Genomic DNA, 12078 nt, shown 5'->3' on the forward strand with positions numbered 1-12078 from the left:
AATTATATCGTGCATTTAATTTATAACAAGAACACACCTGCCAAATCCCGGGCATTTAGAGCTTGGTTCAAAGTAAATGAAATGGTGTAGGATGATTTTTTGTAAAAGATTTTATGTCTGGAGAATTTTCAGGAAAGGTATCAAAAGCCCTCTCCCTTTTTTCCAAAGTCCGTTATTTATTTCCGTTCGGTTAAATTCCATTATATTCTCGGTTCTGGCTTAATACCACAATTACCCCTTCTCCTTGCTACAATGTATATTTTGGTAAAAATCAAATTAAATTTGCACCGCTTCAAATATGAAATAAATGTAACTGCATATTTACCATTATTTTCCAAATAAAATATGCTTCTAAACAATCCATCAGTGTTTTTTGTTCTTTTGAGAGCCCTATTAACATGCCAATGGTAGGATTTCAATCTTGAATAATGACAAAGGCTTATTTCTACCCAACTTTCATTTGGGTTACATCACTACTTTCACTTTCAACAATATTTTTTCCCCACATTTTTCACTTATTTCAATATATAATACAATTAATATGAGCCATTAAATAGTAAACATTTCAAAGAAAGCAGTAGACAAAATACGAAGGAAGCATTACCTATTAATTGGGAACTATATTCCAAGACCACGAACAAAGTGAATTAATTGTTGTCCGAAGCCTTCTGTACATTTTGAAAATACGTATATTATAAATAAAGTGCATTTGCTATTAACTATCAATTCCAAGTTTCTTCTCCACGGCGATCACTGCTATAATTATATAGAGAGTCTCTATATATTATAGTAGTACACTCATATTATACATGTAGATAAACGCGAAAATAATTGTCCTCTCTCCGAGTACTAATGAAAAACATATGTAAGTTTAAAACCGAAAGTCTTATCTATACTTAAAAGTCGGTCCGATGACGGAAACAATATCCCGACGCCTTTAGGTGTCGGATCACCAATTAAAAATCCTTACCTGTTCAACCACAAATTGCAATTTTCACAGCTTTCTAAATACTTAACTTAAGTTTAACTTCAAGGAAACTATGTATATCCTGAATTGTACATGTATCACCTTTCAACATGCCAATTTTCAACCAATGTTTAAAGTCTTATTAGAAACTTCTGATCTTGAAAACACAAGTACTACCAAAATAACTCCCGGGTTTCTGGAAATCTTAAAGTAGTGTACTATGTAGCGCATTAAATTCTGAATTTTTAATGCAAACTCACAGACAGGTAAATTTTGGTTCAAAATGGTCTAAATATATCTCCCTTTCACCAAAATTTCATTTCAGCAAATTTGTTGGTTAGTTTAAGTAAATAATGACGTCAAGTGGACTATTTTTTTGTCCGAATAGGCCTTCTTTCACATACGTTCTAAATTGGAGAGAGTAATTGGTGGTCTGACACCTTTAATTCGTTTTTCTCTCAAAAGAACTCAATCTGAATAATCATAAGAATAGTATAGATAACGCTTTTGTTATTTTAGGCATAAATGCGATTTCAATATTTACTAAATTGAGAAAGAATCCTGTTTAATTTATATAGACAATTTCAAAATGCGAGTGTAAATTATTGCCATTACAACCCTGTCACATTTCCCCCAATAATAAAAACTTCGCAATCATTTCTGAATTTACATAACTATTTTTGTCAAATATTGCCATCATGTTATTATTTATATCATGTTTTGTTTTTGATCACCCTATTTTAAATATTAAGTGCATGTAACCGTTTAATATTTAAAAACACATTATATGATGTTTACCGACCCTTCTTTACTGTTTTTTGTTTTAAATATTGCTTTCATTGTACACTGAGCCAAAACGAATGCACTGTACATTGAGAATATGATGAACCTGTTCAATTCTATCACATACATATAAGTATGTTTATGAAAATTTGATATTAATAGTAGTCTTTTATGTAGATCATCACACCATAAATGATATGTAAGAAAGCCAAGAATTAAAAACTTTTTAGTGCATAATAACCATCAAGTACCCGACCTTTTCCACTTATATTTTTGTCCATCTGATGAGTTAAGCCTTTTTCAATTGATTTTTATAGTTCGTTCTGATGTTGTACTGTTATACTACTGTAGGATTCCGCTAACATGATCTACCCCATAATATTCTGTATGTATGTGTCTGTCCCAAGTAAGGAACCTGTAATTCAGTGGTTGTTGTTTGTCTATGTGTTACATATTAGCTTGTCGTTCATTTTTTGTACATAAATAGTTAGTTTTCTCTTTTAAATTGTTTTACATTGTCATTTCGGTGCCTTTTATAGCTAACTATGCAGTATGGACTTTCCTCACTGTTGAATGCCGTACAGTGACCTATAGTTAATAATGTCTGTGTCATTTTGGTCTCTTGTGAATAATTGTCTCATTGGCAATCATCACACATCTTTTTTTTATATAATGTCAAAAAAAGAACGAAGAAGTGTTTACGGGTCAGTTTTGTTAAATGGATAAATGGAGTTACATGAACAAACGTTTTTTTTTTCATTTTGTATTCAGAGGCAGGTTGAAAATGTTGTTAACTACACAATATATTTTGGAACCTTCAATTTCTTGAATTATAACTTTTTTGTCATTAGCAGAGTTTCAAACGTTTTTGTCATGCACCTCCATTTTTTAAGATTATTTTAAGTTATCTATAATATGATTATGATTGAGGATCAATTTCAAATCTGTTCTCTTTTCAACAATTTAGTATGTAAATGCCCCAAACCTGTTCAAATTTTAACAAATGGGGTTCGAAAGGTTTTTTTATCAATAAATGATAAGATCAATTATATGTTATCTCATGGGTGTTTCGCTTAGATTAAGTTTGCGATGAAAGAACACTGCCCTAAAGAAATGCATTTCCTTTTGTTATTGAATTTGGGCTTTTGAAAATGCCTTACAATCACAATGTTCATTTTCTTTAAAAAAAAAAAACAGATTCTTGTAAACATGGTTATTACGACAACATAACAAGAAAAGACAAATAATTATTATTATATATTACAGATATATTTTCAACTCACTTAGTACCACAGACAGGTTTTTTCGGCGAAGATGTTAAATTTGAATGCACATTAGCAGTTGACGAAGGTTCATCAACATGGTTGATAGATAAACGCGAATTAACCTGGTACTGTCAAACTGAGTACTACCGTCAGAAGCATGCACTGGTGATTAAATCTATTTCTTTTGAAGACGAAGGAACATACAGCATCGAAGTTAGGAACGTTAGCAGCCACGCTAAGTTGAATGTTAAAGGTATGAAATATGAACTATAAAAGAAATATCAACGGCAGATTTAAGCATTGCCGGGAAAAATGTTTGAAAGCATTTGAATAATTTTGATATTGTTATGTCATGTATATTCTGCTGTATACTACGTACAATTTTGTAACGTTTACAATCATTTATTAAATACATTTTCACTGAATATAATACTATACAATACATGCAATATATATGTGTCTGGTGCAATCATATGGATTTTTGAAAGTTGTTTGTAGTAGATTCTGTACATTTTAAAGCTTTCAATATGTAAATTAGATATTTTTATTTTAAACAGATAAACTATTAATTAAAACCGAGGATATTTACTACTTACTAAGTGTTTATGCAATTTCAAAAATTGCAACACCTGCTGTTAGATATGTGTTCAATACAGAATTTCACCCAGATACTCTTCATAAAACTATACGAACAAATATTGGAAAACTCAGTCTACTACGGCAGTCAAAACATATTAACCTTGAAGATTGGAAGTTATTATTAAAAAATCGTAAGTAAAGAATAAGTTAAACCTTGCTTGCATTGCTTTACAAGGTAAATCCAATTGTCACTTACTAAGTATGTAATAAATTTAATTACCAGACCATTGTTATATCCATTTCAACTTAACAAAAAAGGCGAAAGTTACCAATGGGACATTCGAACTCATAAGTATATAAAAGGTGGCAATGCCATGGCTCAAAATAGAAATAAGAATAAACATACAAACTACTTTTTGTTGATCTCGGTTGCTCCTGAAGGGTTTACAGATTGTAACCCACATGTTACATTTGACTTAAAACAAATCAGATGATGAGTATAAATCAGAAAAAAGGAGATGGAATTGTCCATCAAGAAATTCAGCATCTTAATGATATCTATTTCAGAAAAGTTTTAGATTGTAGTTACTTTTAAATATTTTTTCACAATTCACATCTGATACACGCCACCTTTTGAATAGTTAGTGTCTAAATTGTAAACCCCGTTTTTGATTGATGACAAAACTAGGCCGTGTTCACACCAAACACCGTTTACAGTAAACATGTTTACATTTGGTTTAATGTAATATACGCTAGTTTCACAATAAATTTGTTCACATCTATACACCTTGTTTAGCTACCTGTACATAAGATTTGTTCAAAATTGTAAACTGTATGTCATTTAAATGTTTCTTAAGTAAAACCGATTTCAAATTTTTGAACAACTTTTCTAGCAGTTAGGGAACGACCTTTTGACTTTAAAAAAAAGGGGGATGGATTTTTCCACAATTTGATTACAAAAAATCGGGTCATGCAGATGATTGGAATGAAAAAATATACTAAATCCAAAGTTTCCCCATACATTATAGTTTTAAATATTGAATTGGTCCCATCAAAAAAAAAAACTAATTATAAACTTTCGCGTGAGAAAAAATTGTGACTCAGACCCCCCCCCCCTTTTTTTTCTTCAAAAAAAAGTGTTTTCTTGATTACGCATTAAAAACGTAGGCTCGCCATATGAGCGTGCTAACAGACGAAGAAAAAGAATGACGATGTTTAGGATCACTGCATTTCTATTTTTTCTGTTTGTTTCAAATGGTATTTTTCCTCCACGGAGTATTTGGCAAAGGAAGGGGGTAATATTTTTTTTAATTTTTAATTGTATTTTAACGGATCTGGGATACTACACAAACAAACAATTAACATCACCCTTTTTCAGTAATGCATTTATGAGTAAACCGTTGTTTGAGTATTAGACCAGTGGCAAATATTTCTGTCAGTGTGTACGTCCAATCGATTCGGGGAGACCTTTTTAAATGAATCATATATGTGTTCGGTAATGATAATGGATTACTCTTGATTAGGGGTTAATATGCTACGTTACTTGTTTTTATAACAAACAAATATATCAAGTTTAGACAAATATTTCTGTAAAGAACTTTATTAATAAGTGTTATAAGTATCAATTTTATATAAAAATTGTTTCTTTTTTTAAATACACATGGGAAAAATAAATTTCTGAATGCCTAGTTTTGTGTACACTTAACCTACACAAGGCCTACATCGACTATCGACTGTGTTGTAATTTCTGCTTTTTGCTATGTTTTTGTATAGTTTTGAGCAAATATATACGACGGAAACTCTTTAAATTGATTAACTACAGTGTTGTTTGTCTTTTCATCAGGCCTATGTTCTCTACGTAAATACTGGTAGCGTAAATGAATAATTCGTAGTAAAATAGTATATGTATTACGGCACAATTTAACAATGTACAGAATAAACTATTGTAATATATTTAACATGTAATTCCCAACGTATTCTCAAGATACTTGTCTATAAATAATTTGTCATGTAAATTTGCATAAATAGGCGGAGCTGATCTCAATAATAATATTTCGCATGTGTTTTTGGAACTAGGATAAGGAATTGCCAAACGATATATATATATATGTGTATAGTAAATAATTTAGACCATGCGAGGCATACAGGTAATATGCTGCTTCTTACCTCTAAAAGAACCACCCGGGATCTTTGAAATTGCCAAAATAGCAAAAACTGAGGAATTTGACTTTTGCACTAGTATTTATTTCAAAATACCGAAAGTAAATATTCTAATCCGGAACAGAAATGAAACGTCAAACGCTGACAAGAACATGGTAGTCCTCGACTAAAATGATTCTTTCTTCGTAAGAAAATAGTTAAAACTAATACGATAAAGCATAGATCAACTTAAGCTTATGCTTCTTGTGTATTTTTGGATCCGTACTTAGAATATTTACCAAATGGCTGCGCTTGAATCGTACATGACGAAATTGCGCCATTTCGGCACTGATAATATAGTTAATAACCAAAAATGTAACGTACGCTTTCTGTGCATTAAAAAGTCACAGAAACTATATATAAATATTAACACATTTAACACTCTCAAAACATAAAACTGATATTAAATCATAAAATAAATAGGAAACCACAAGTGCACATTTACAACAGACTGCATGTAGACAAAACATGATTTAAACTACATGTAAACACTGATTTTTATCAATGGGAACGTAATTATGTTTAGTTTATGTGTGAGTTACACTAACACAATACCGAGTTTAGGTCAATGTGAACACGGCCCTAGTGTTCGTTATTTAAAAAACAAATGAGGAGCACTTAGAAATCTCAGCTTTATAGCGTTGCTTGTAAATCGTTATAAAAGATACCTGCAGGCTTGTAATTTAATACACCAGACTTGTGTTTCGTTTACATAAGACTCATCAGTGACACTCAAATCAAAATAGGTAGAAAGCCAAACAAGTACAAAGTTGAAGAGCATTGATGACCCAAAATTCCAAAAAGTTGTGCTAAATACGGCTACGGTTATTTATGCCTGGGATAAGTAAATGCCAAGGATAAGTAAATCCTTAGTATTTCGAATAATTCATACTTTTGAATACAGTAAAGTGGATCCTCTGTCTCCTTACCTATTTATTTTATTGCTAGAATTACTAAGTGCAGCTATTGACAATGACCCTGATGTTGCGGGTGTAACAATTAATGACTCTGAATTTCTGTTGAGTCAATACGCTGATGATTCTTCCGTAGTCCTGGATGGCGATCAAAAATCCCTAAATCAGTGTTTATACTTGTTTGATAAATTTTCAGAATGTGCTGGACTTAGGTGTAATGTTGACAAAACCGAAGCCGTACGGATTGGGTCAAAAAAGGGTAGTATGGAAAAACTTTTGCCAGAAAAAAATCTTGTATGGAACCATTCTAGGAGGTTTTAACTACTAGGTATATGGTTTGAGCTTGCTAAAATGGATAAAACTCTATGTAATTTTACAGCCAAGATAAACAGTATCAAGTCATTACTCAATACTTGGGCTTATAGAGAACTAACATATAGTGGAAGGGTTGTGGTTATTAAAACCTTAGCACTACCCATTTTGGTTCAAGTTCTGACTGTCCTTCCTACCCCCCAGAAGGGGTTTTGAAGGAGATTCAGAATATATTTTTTAACTTTTTATGGGAAGGTAAACCTGATAAAGTGAAAAGGGCAGTGATAATATCCGAACACTGTGATGGTGGTCTTAAGATGCCTAATATTTATTATTTTTGCTACAATGTAAAAATGTCTTGGCTGTATAAATTATTAGATCCCCAACATTACTCTCCTTGGAAAGTCTTGCTACTTAGCTATATACAAAAATGGTGGGGGGGGGGGGGGGTCAAGCAGGTTTACTTTATTTAGCAGAAAAAGTTTATCCATTTTGGCATGATATCCTGGTAAATTTTTCCAAGTTAAAAAATAAGCTTAAAGCTAAAAACAATACTGAAATTTTGATCCAGTCCATATGGCTGAATCCGAACATCAAAATGGATGTCAAGATGATTTTGAGGTTCAAATACATTGAAAATAGTATATTCTTCATTAATGATCTGATGTCAGATAATAATACATTATTCTCATATGATGAATTTAAAAAAAAGTATGATACCAATACTAATTTTGTAGAATTTTATGGTATTTTAAGTGCGATTCCAAAGAGATGGAAAAGTATAATAGAAGATAGTTCAAAACTGGAAATTATTAAAAAATAAACTAATAGATAAGTTAAAAAGGAAACAAAATCTTGTAAATTTTTCTATACATTATTTTTGGAGGATAGTAAAGTATTATCTTTATCTTCCCGTGAAAAATTGGAAAGAGATTTAAATATGCAGATTGAGGATTGGAATGCTATTTATTCCATGCCCATCGATAAAAGCAGGATTTTGTTAACAGTAAAACAGTTAATAATATGTTTTTGTTACTATGTATACAAATGTATATGTAAGAACATACCCCCCACAAAATATGGTGGAGTAGAATATTTAAATTATTGGATTAATATAGAAAAATACTCTGTATTTTTCTTAAACCCCTGTACAAAAAGTAAAAGTGGCATTTGTTAGAAGCAGCTTTTATTTAATTTATTTGATTAATTAACAAAATCATTTGTAATATTTATATCTATATCTTATTATATCCTTATGACTTAATTGATCTATCAAGTATTACTTTATTTTTGATAATGTGTATCGAATACTGTAGTATGTAATTTCACATGTTTCATCATAAAAAATAAAATAATTACAAAAAAAAGTCTTGTACATGTAGGGTCCGTGTTGTGTATTGTTTTTTTTATTTTATTTTCAAAAGATGCACAAAACATTAGTGCTTTCATTTGAATTTACTTGTAATGTGTGAGTAACAAAACATCCTAACACATATTAATTTGTTTTGCTAGGTGGCGATTCACCTTTGACATCGGATCTTTTCGATTTGCGACTGATGATTTTACTTCTTAGAAACATTGCTAGTTTTGAAATTTTAAACAGTTTACCAGAACGAACAAATACGTCTGTATCTGCTGATCTCTCAAGGATACATTATTACAGAAATATTATTGCTCATAACCAACGTAGATTGTCTAATGAGGATTTAAAACAATGTTTGAAAGATTTAATGGAGGTAATGCCATATGACTATACTTCTTATGCATAATATACATTGATTGTCGTTGTTGCTGTCCGTCGACAGACAGAAAATATTAAGATTGTGTGTTCGCTTAATTTAGCTGGTTATCTATTAAAGCTTACTATGAATATTCGACTGTATTTACGTTAAACTTATAACAACGCATGAAATGTTTACGTTAACTTTAATTTCATTTTCAAGTTCAATAAATTAAGACAACAGTAGTATACCGCTGTTCGAAATTCATAAATCGATAGAGAAAAAACAAATCCGAGTTACAAACTAAAACTAAGGGAAACGCATCAAATATAAGAGAACTACGACACAACATAAACACAACATAAATATATAACACACAGAAATGAACTATAATATAACAATGGCCATATCCTTGACTTGGTACAGAGCATTTTAAGATAAAAATTGTTGTCAATTTCTTTTGAATCTTTTATTTACAAAGATTAAAAACATTGATTGGAATAAACACTTTAAGCGTACAGCGTAATGTTTAATATCCCTGTGAGTTATATACTCTGGAACAGTTTTGTTTTATTGTTTAAGGTACAAATATATAATTTTGTTATGAATATAAGCAAATATAAAATAATCTCATATGATGTCATTATACTTTTTAGGAATATTTTTTTTAATTTTCACTACTTTTGTTACGGTGATTATTTAGTGATGATGTTTATACAGTACTTGTTTCTATTTGATAAATGTTTAATACCGGTTGTATGAATATTCATTGTATTAATTATGATACTGGTTCCATGGAAAAAGTGCCAAGCATACCACCATTTCAGGTACATTCGAAAAAGGGAAGTCAATAATATATAATAAACAGTAACTATTTAACTTTAAATGTTGCATGTAAAATATATATTGTCAATAGCTAATGACAAGTATACATGTATAGCTTACAATGCCTCACGATCTATATTAATGTATATCATTATGTGTATTCCATAAAAAAAAAGACATTGCAAACTCAATCCCAATTTTATATTATATTTTGAGAAACTTAATTGTAAAAAAAGAAACGTAAACAAATACGTCATGTTACGTGGCGTTGATACATACGTATCTACGCACAGTTCATAATTTTAGTGTGGTGAACTGGTGTACTGTCGTAATTTATTGGAGGTGGTGTCCTTTTGTAAGTATGTTTTTTACATGTTGTAATGTACTATCATTTTATCTATTTATGTATTTCCCTGTCCTGAGTGTTTTTTCGGTAATTTATAGTGTATTCCTGTCACAAAAAGGTGTCATTTTAGAGTTATTTCTATCTTTGCCAAATAAGTGGGCAGTTTGGCTAGCTATGAAACCAGATTCATAATTTTCCTTCGAATATCATGAACTAGTCAGGAATATGACAGTTGTTATCAAATAGTCCGTTTTTATGTATGCTGGTGTTTGTTTTTGTAGCAGTTCAGTGTTTCTGTTTTCCCGCGTTTGCCTCTTATAGTTGATGTATTTCTTTCTGTTTTTGATTTGTGAGGTAGGACAAGTTGGATTTTTCTTAATCAAATGATGACTATTGACCATCGGAATACTACTGTTGCCTTTATTTACAGCTTTATTCTCCTGATTCTTTCATCACTGAGATTAGGTGTATTATGCCGTCTTGAATCGTGACTGACCTTTCTTTGAATAATTAGATAAAGATTATTATACTGTTTCAGTCGATAGATAATACAGTAGCCGACAAGAAAAATGACACCAACTTCAAAAGAAACAACAAATATTGATTTGACCATTTTTCAGTAGTTTATAAATATCAAAATAGCCAAATGAATGTAAATAGTAAGGATATTCAAAAAGATTTGTTGGTGATATGAGTGTTCACATGATAATTTGGCGTACAAAATTTAATTCTGAGTTTCATAAATAATCTTCTTCTTGTTTATTCTCCATGATGAGTATGTATACATATACGTATTATGCAGGCAGCGGAGAGATTAACAATAAGCAGTTCCTCTGTCGAGAAAACACAGCAACAGTTATGGTTTGATAATCTTCATAGCCCTGATGAATTGACAAAAGCAGTAAAAGGTACACAAAACAATCAAAAAAATATGATATTGTTTGAATCACTATAATTCAACATGTATGCGCAAATTTCAGTCCGATTGAACTGATGGCCAATAAGGATTAGGTCCATTAATGTACTTCGAATTGATTAAGGTCGTTGAAACAAATCCGAATTAAGAAACCAAATGGGTCTATCAATACCTCCGCTACGTCAATTTTCAAAGACCCAAATGTTGCAAAACACTTGTTCTTCCCCAATTACAAATATGTTGTTGTCCCCGCAGATAACGCTCCAAACAACATCGTTTTTGTGTGAAAATAGCATTAAATAAACTGCTTGATAACTGAATTAGGTATTGACAATTCAATTGTTGTTTTTTTTAAATTTACAACCAAAGATAAAAAAAAAACTGGATCTTCCATCACTGTATTTGATACCTAATAACATTAACGGTAACAATTTTCCTGCACCAGATGCGCATTTCGATAATACAGGTCTCTTCAGTGATGCTTGTGGTCAAAATATTTGAAATCCAAAGTGTATATAAAAGATGAAGAGCTATAATCCAAAAGGTCTAAAAAGTATAGCCAAATCCGTGTAAGGAATCAGTGCTTTGCATAAGTGAGATACAATCCTTAATTTATAATAATTTACAACATTTTGTAACAGCAAATTTTAATAAAACTAAACGTCCGTTTTTTCATGCTTGTACCGAAGTACTGGCTACTGGGCTGGTGATACCCTCGGGGACAAACAGTCCACCAGCAGAGGTATCGACTCAGTGGTAGTAATAACATTAACGGTACCAATTTGCCTGCACCAGATGCGCATTTCGACAATACATGTCTCTTCGGTGATGCTCGTGGCCAAAATATTTGAAATCCAAATAGATATAGGAAGATGTGGTGTGAGTGCCAATGAGATAACTCTCCAAAGTTTATATAAAAGATGAAGAGCTATAACCCAAAAGGTCCAAAAAGTATAGCCAAATCCGTGAAAGGAATCAGAGCTTTGCATGAGGGAGATACAATCCTTAATTTATAAAAAATTATAACATTTTGGTACAGCAAATTTTAATAACACAAAAAGTCCGTATTTTCATGCCAGTACCGAAGTACTGCATAAGTGTCCATACAAAAAACGGTATATTGCTGGGTCTTCCCAGTGCTCTACAAAACCTCTTTTCAAATTATCAACATCCATTTTAGCAGCAATCAAAGCCAGGCTCCAAATTTATTGTGAAACTGCCTATTCTAGAGGTGGCGTGAATCAGATGTGG

At 31.2% G+C, this 12078-nt stretch overlaps 1 protein-coding gene across 1 annotated transcript in view; it reads left to right on the forward strand.

Moving 5' to 3' along the window:
* The window catches only part of LOC143082264 (uncharacterized), a 42656-nt gene that overhangs the window by 4212 nt on the left and 26366 nt on the right, over positions 1-12078 (forward strand). Inside the window, exons 3-6 of the mRNA XM_076257865.1 lie at positions 3017-3268; positions 3573-3785; positions 8532-8755; positions 10714-10819. Coding sequence (XP_076113980.1) covers positions 3017-3268; positions 3573-3785; positions 8532-8755; positions 10714-10819 — 795 coding nt within the window. The remainder of the gene's footprint in view (positions 1-3016; positions 3269-3572; positions 3786-8531; positions 8756-10713; positions 10820-12078) is intronic.

The sequence above is a fragment of the Mytilus galloprovincialis genome, chromosome 7 (genome assembly GCF_965363235.1).
Source record: "Mytilus galloprovincialis chromosome 7, xbMytGall1.hap1.1, whole genome shotgun sequence".
NCBI classification, from domain to species: Eukaryota; Metazoa; Mollusca; class Bivalvia; order Mytilida; family Mytilidae; genus Mytilus; species Mytilus galloprovincialis.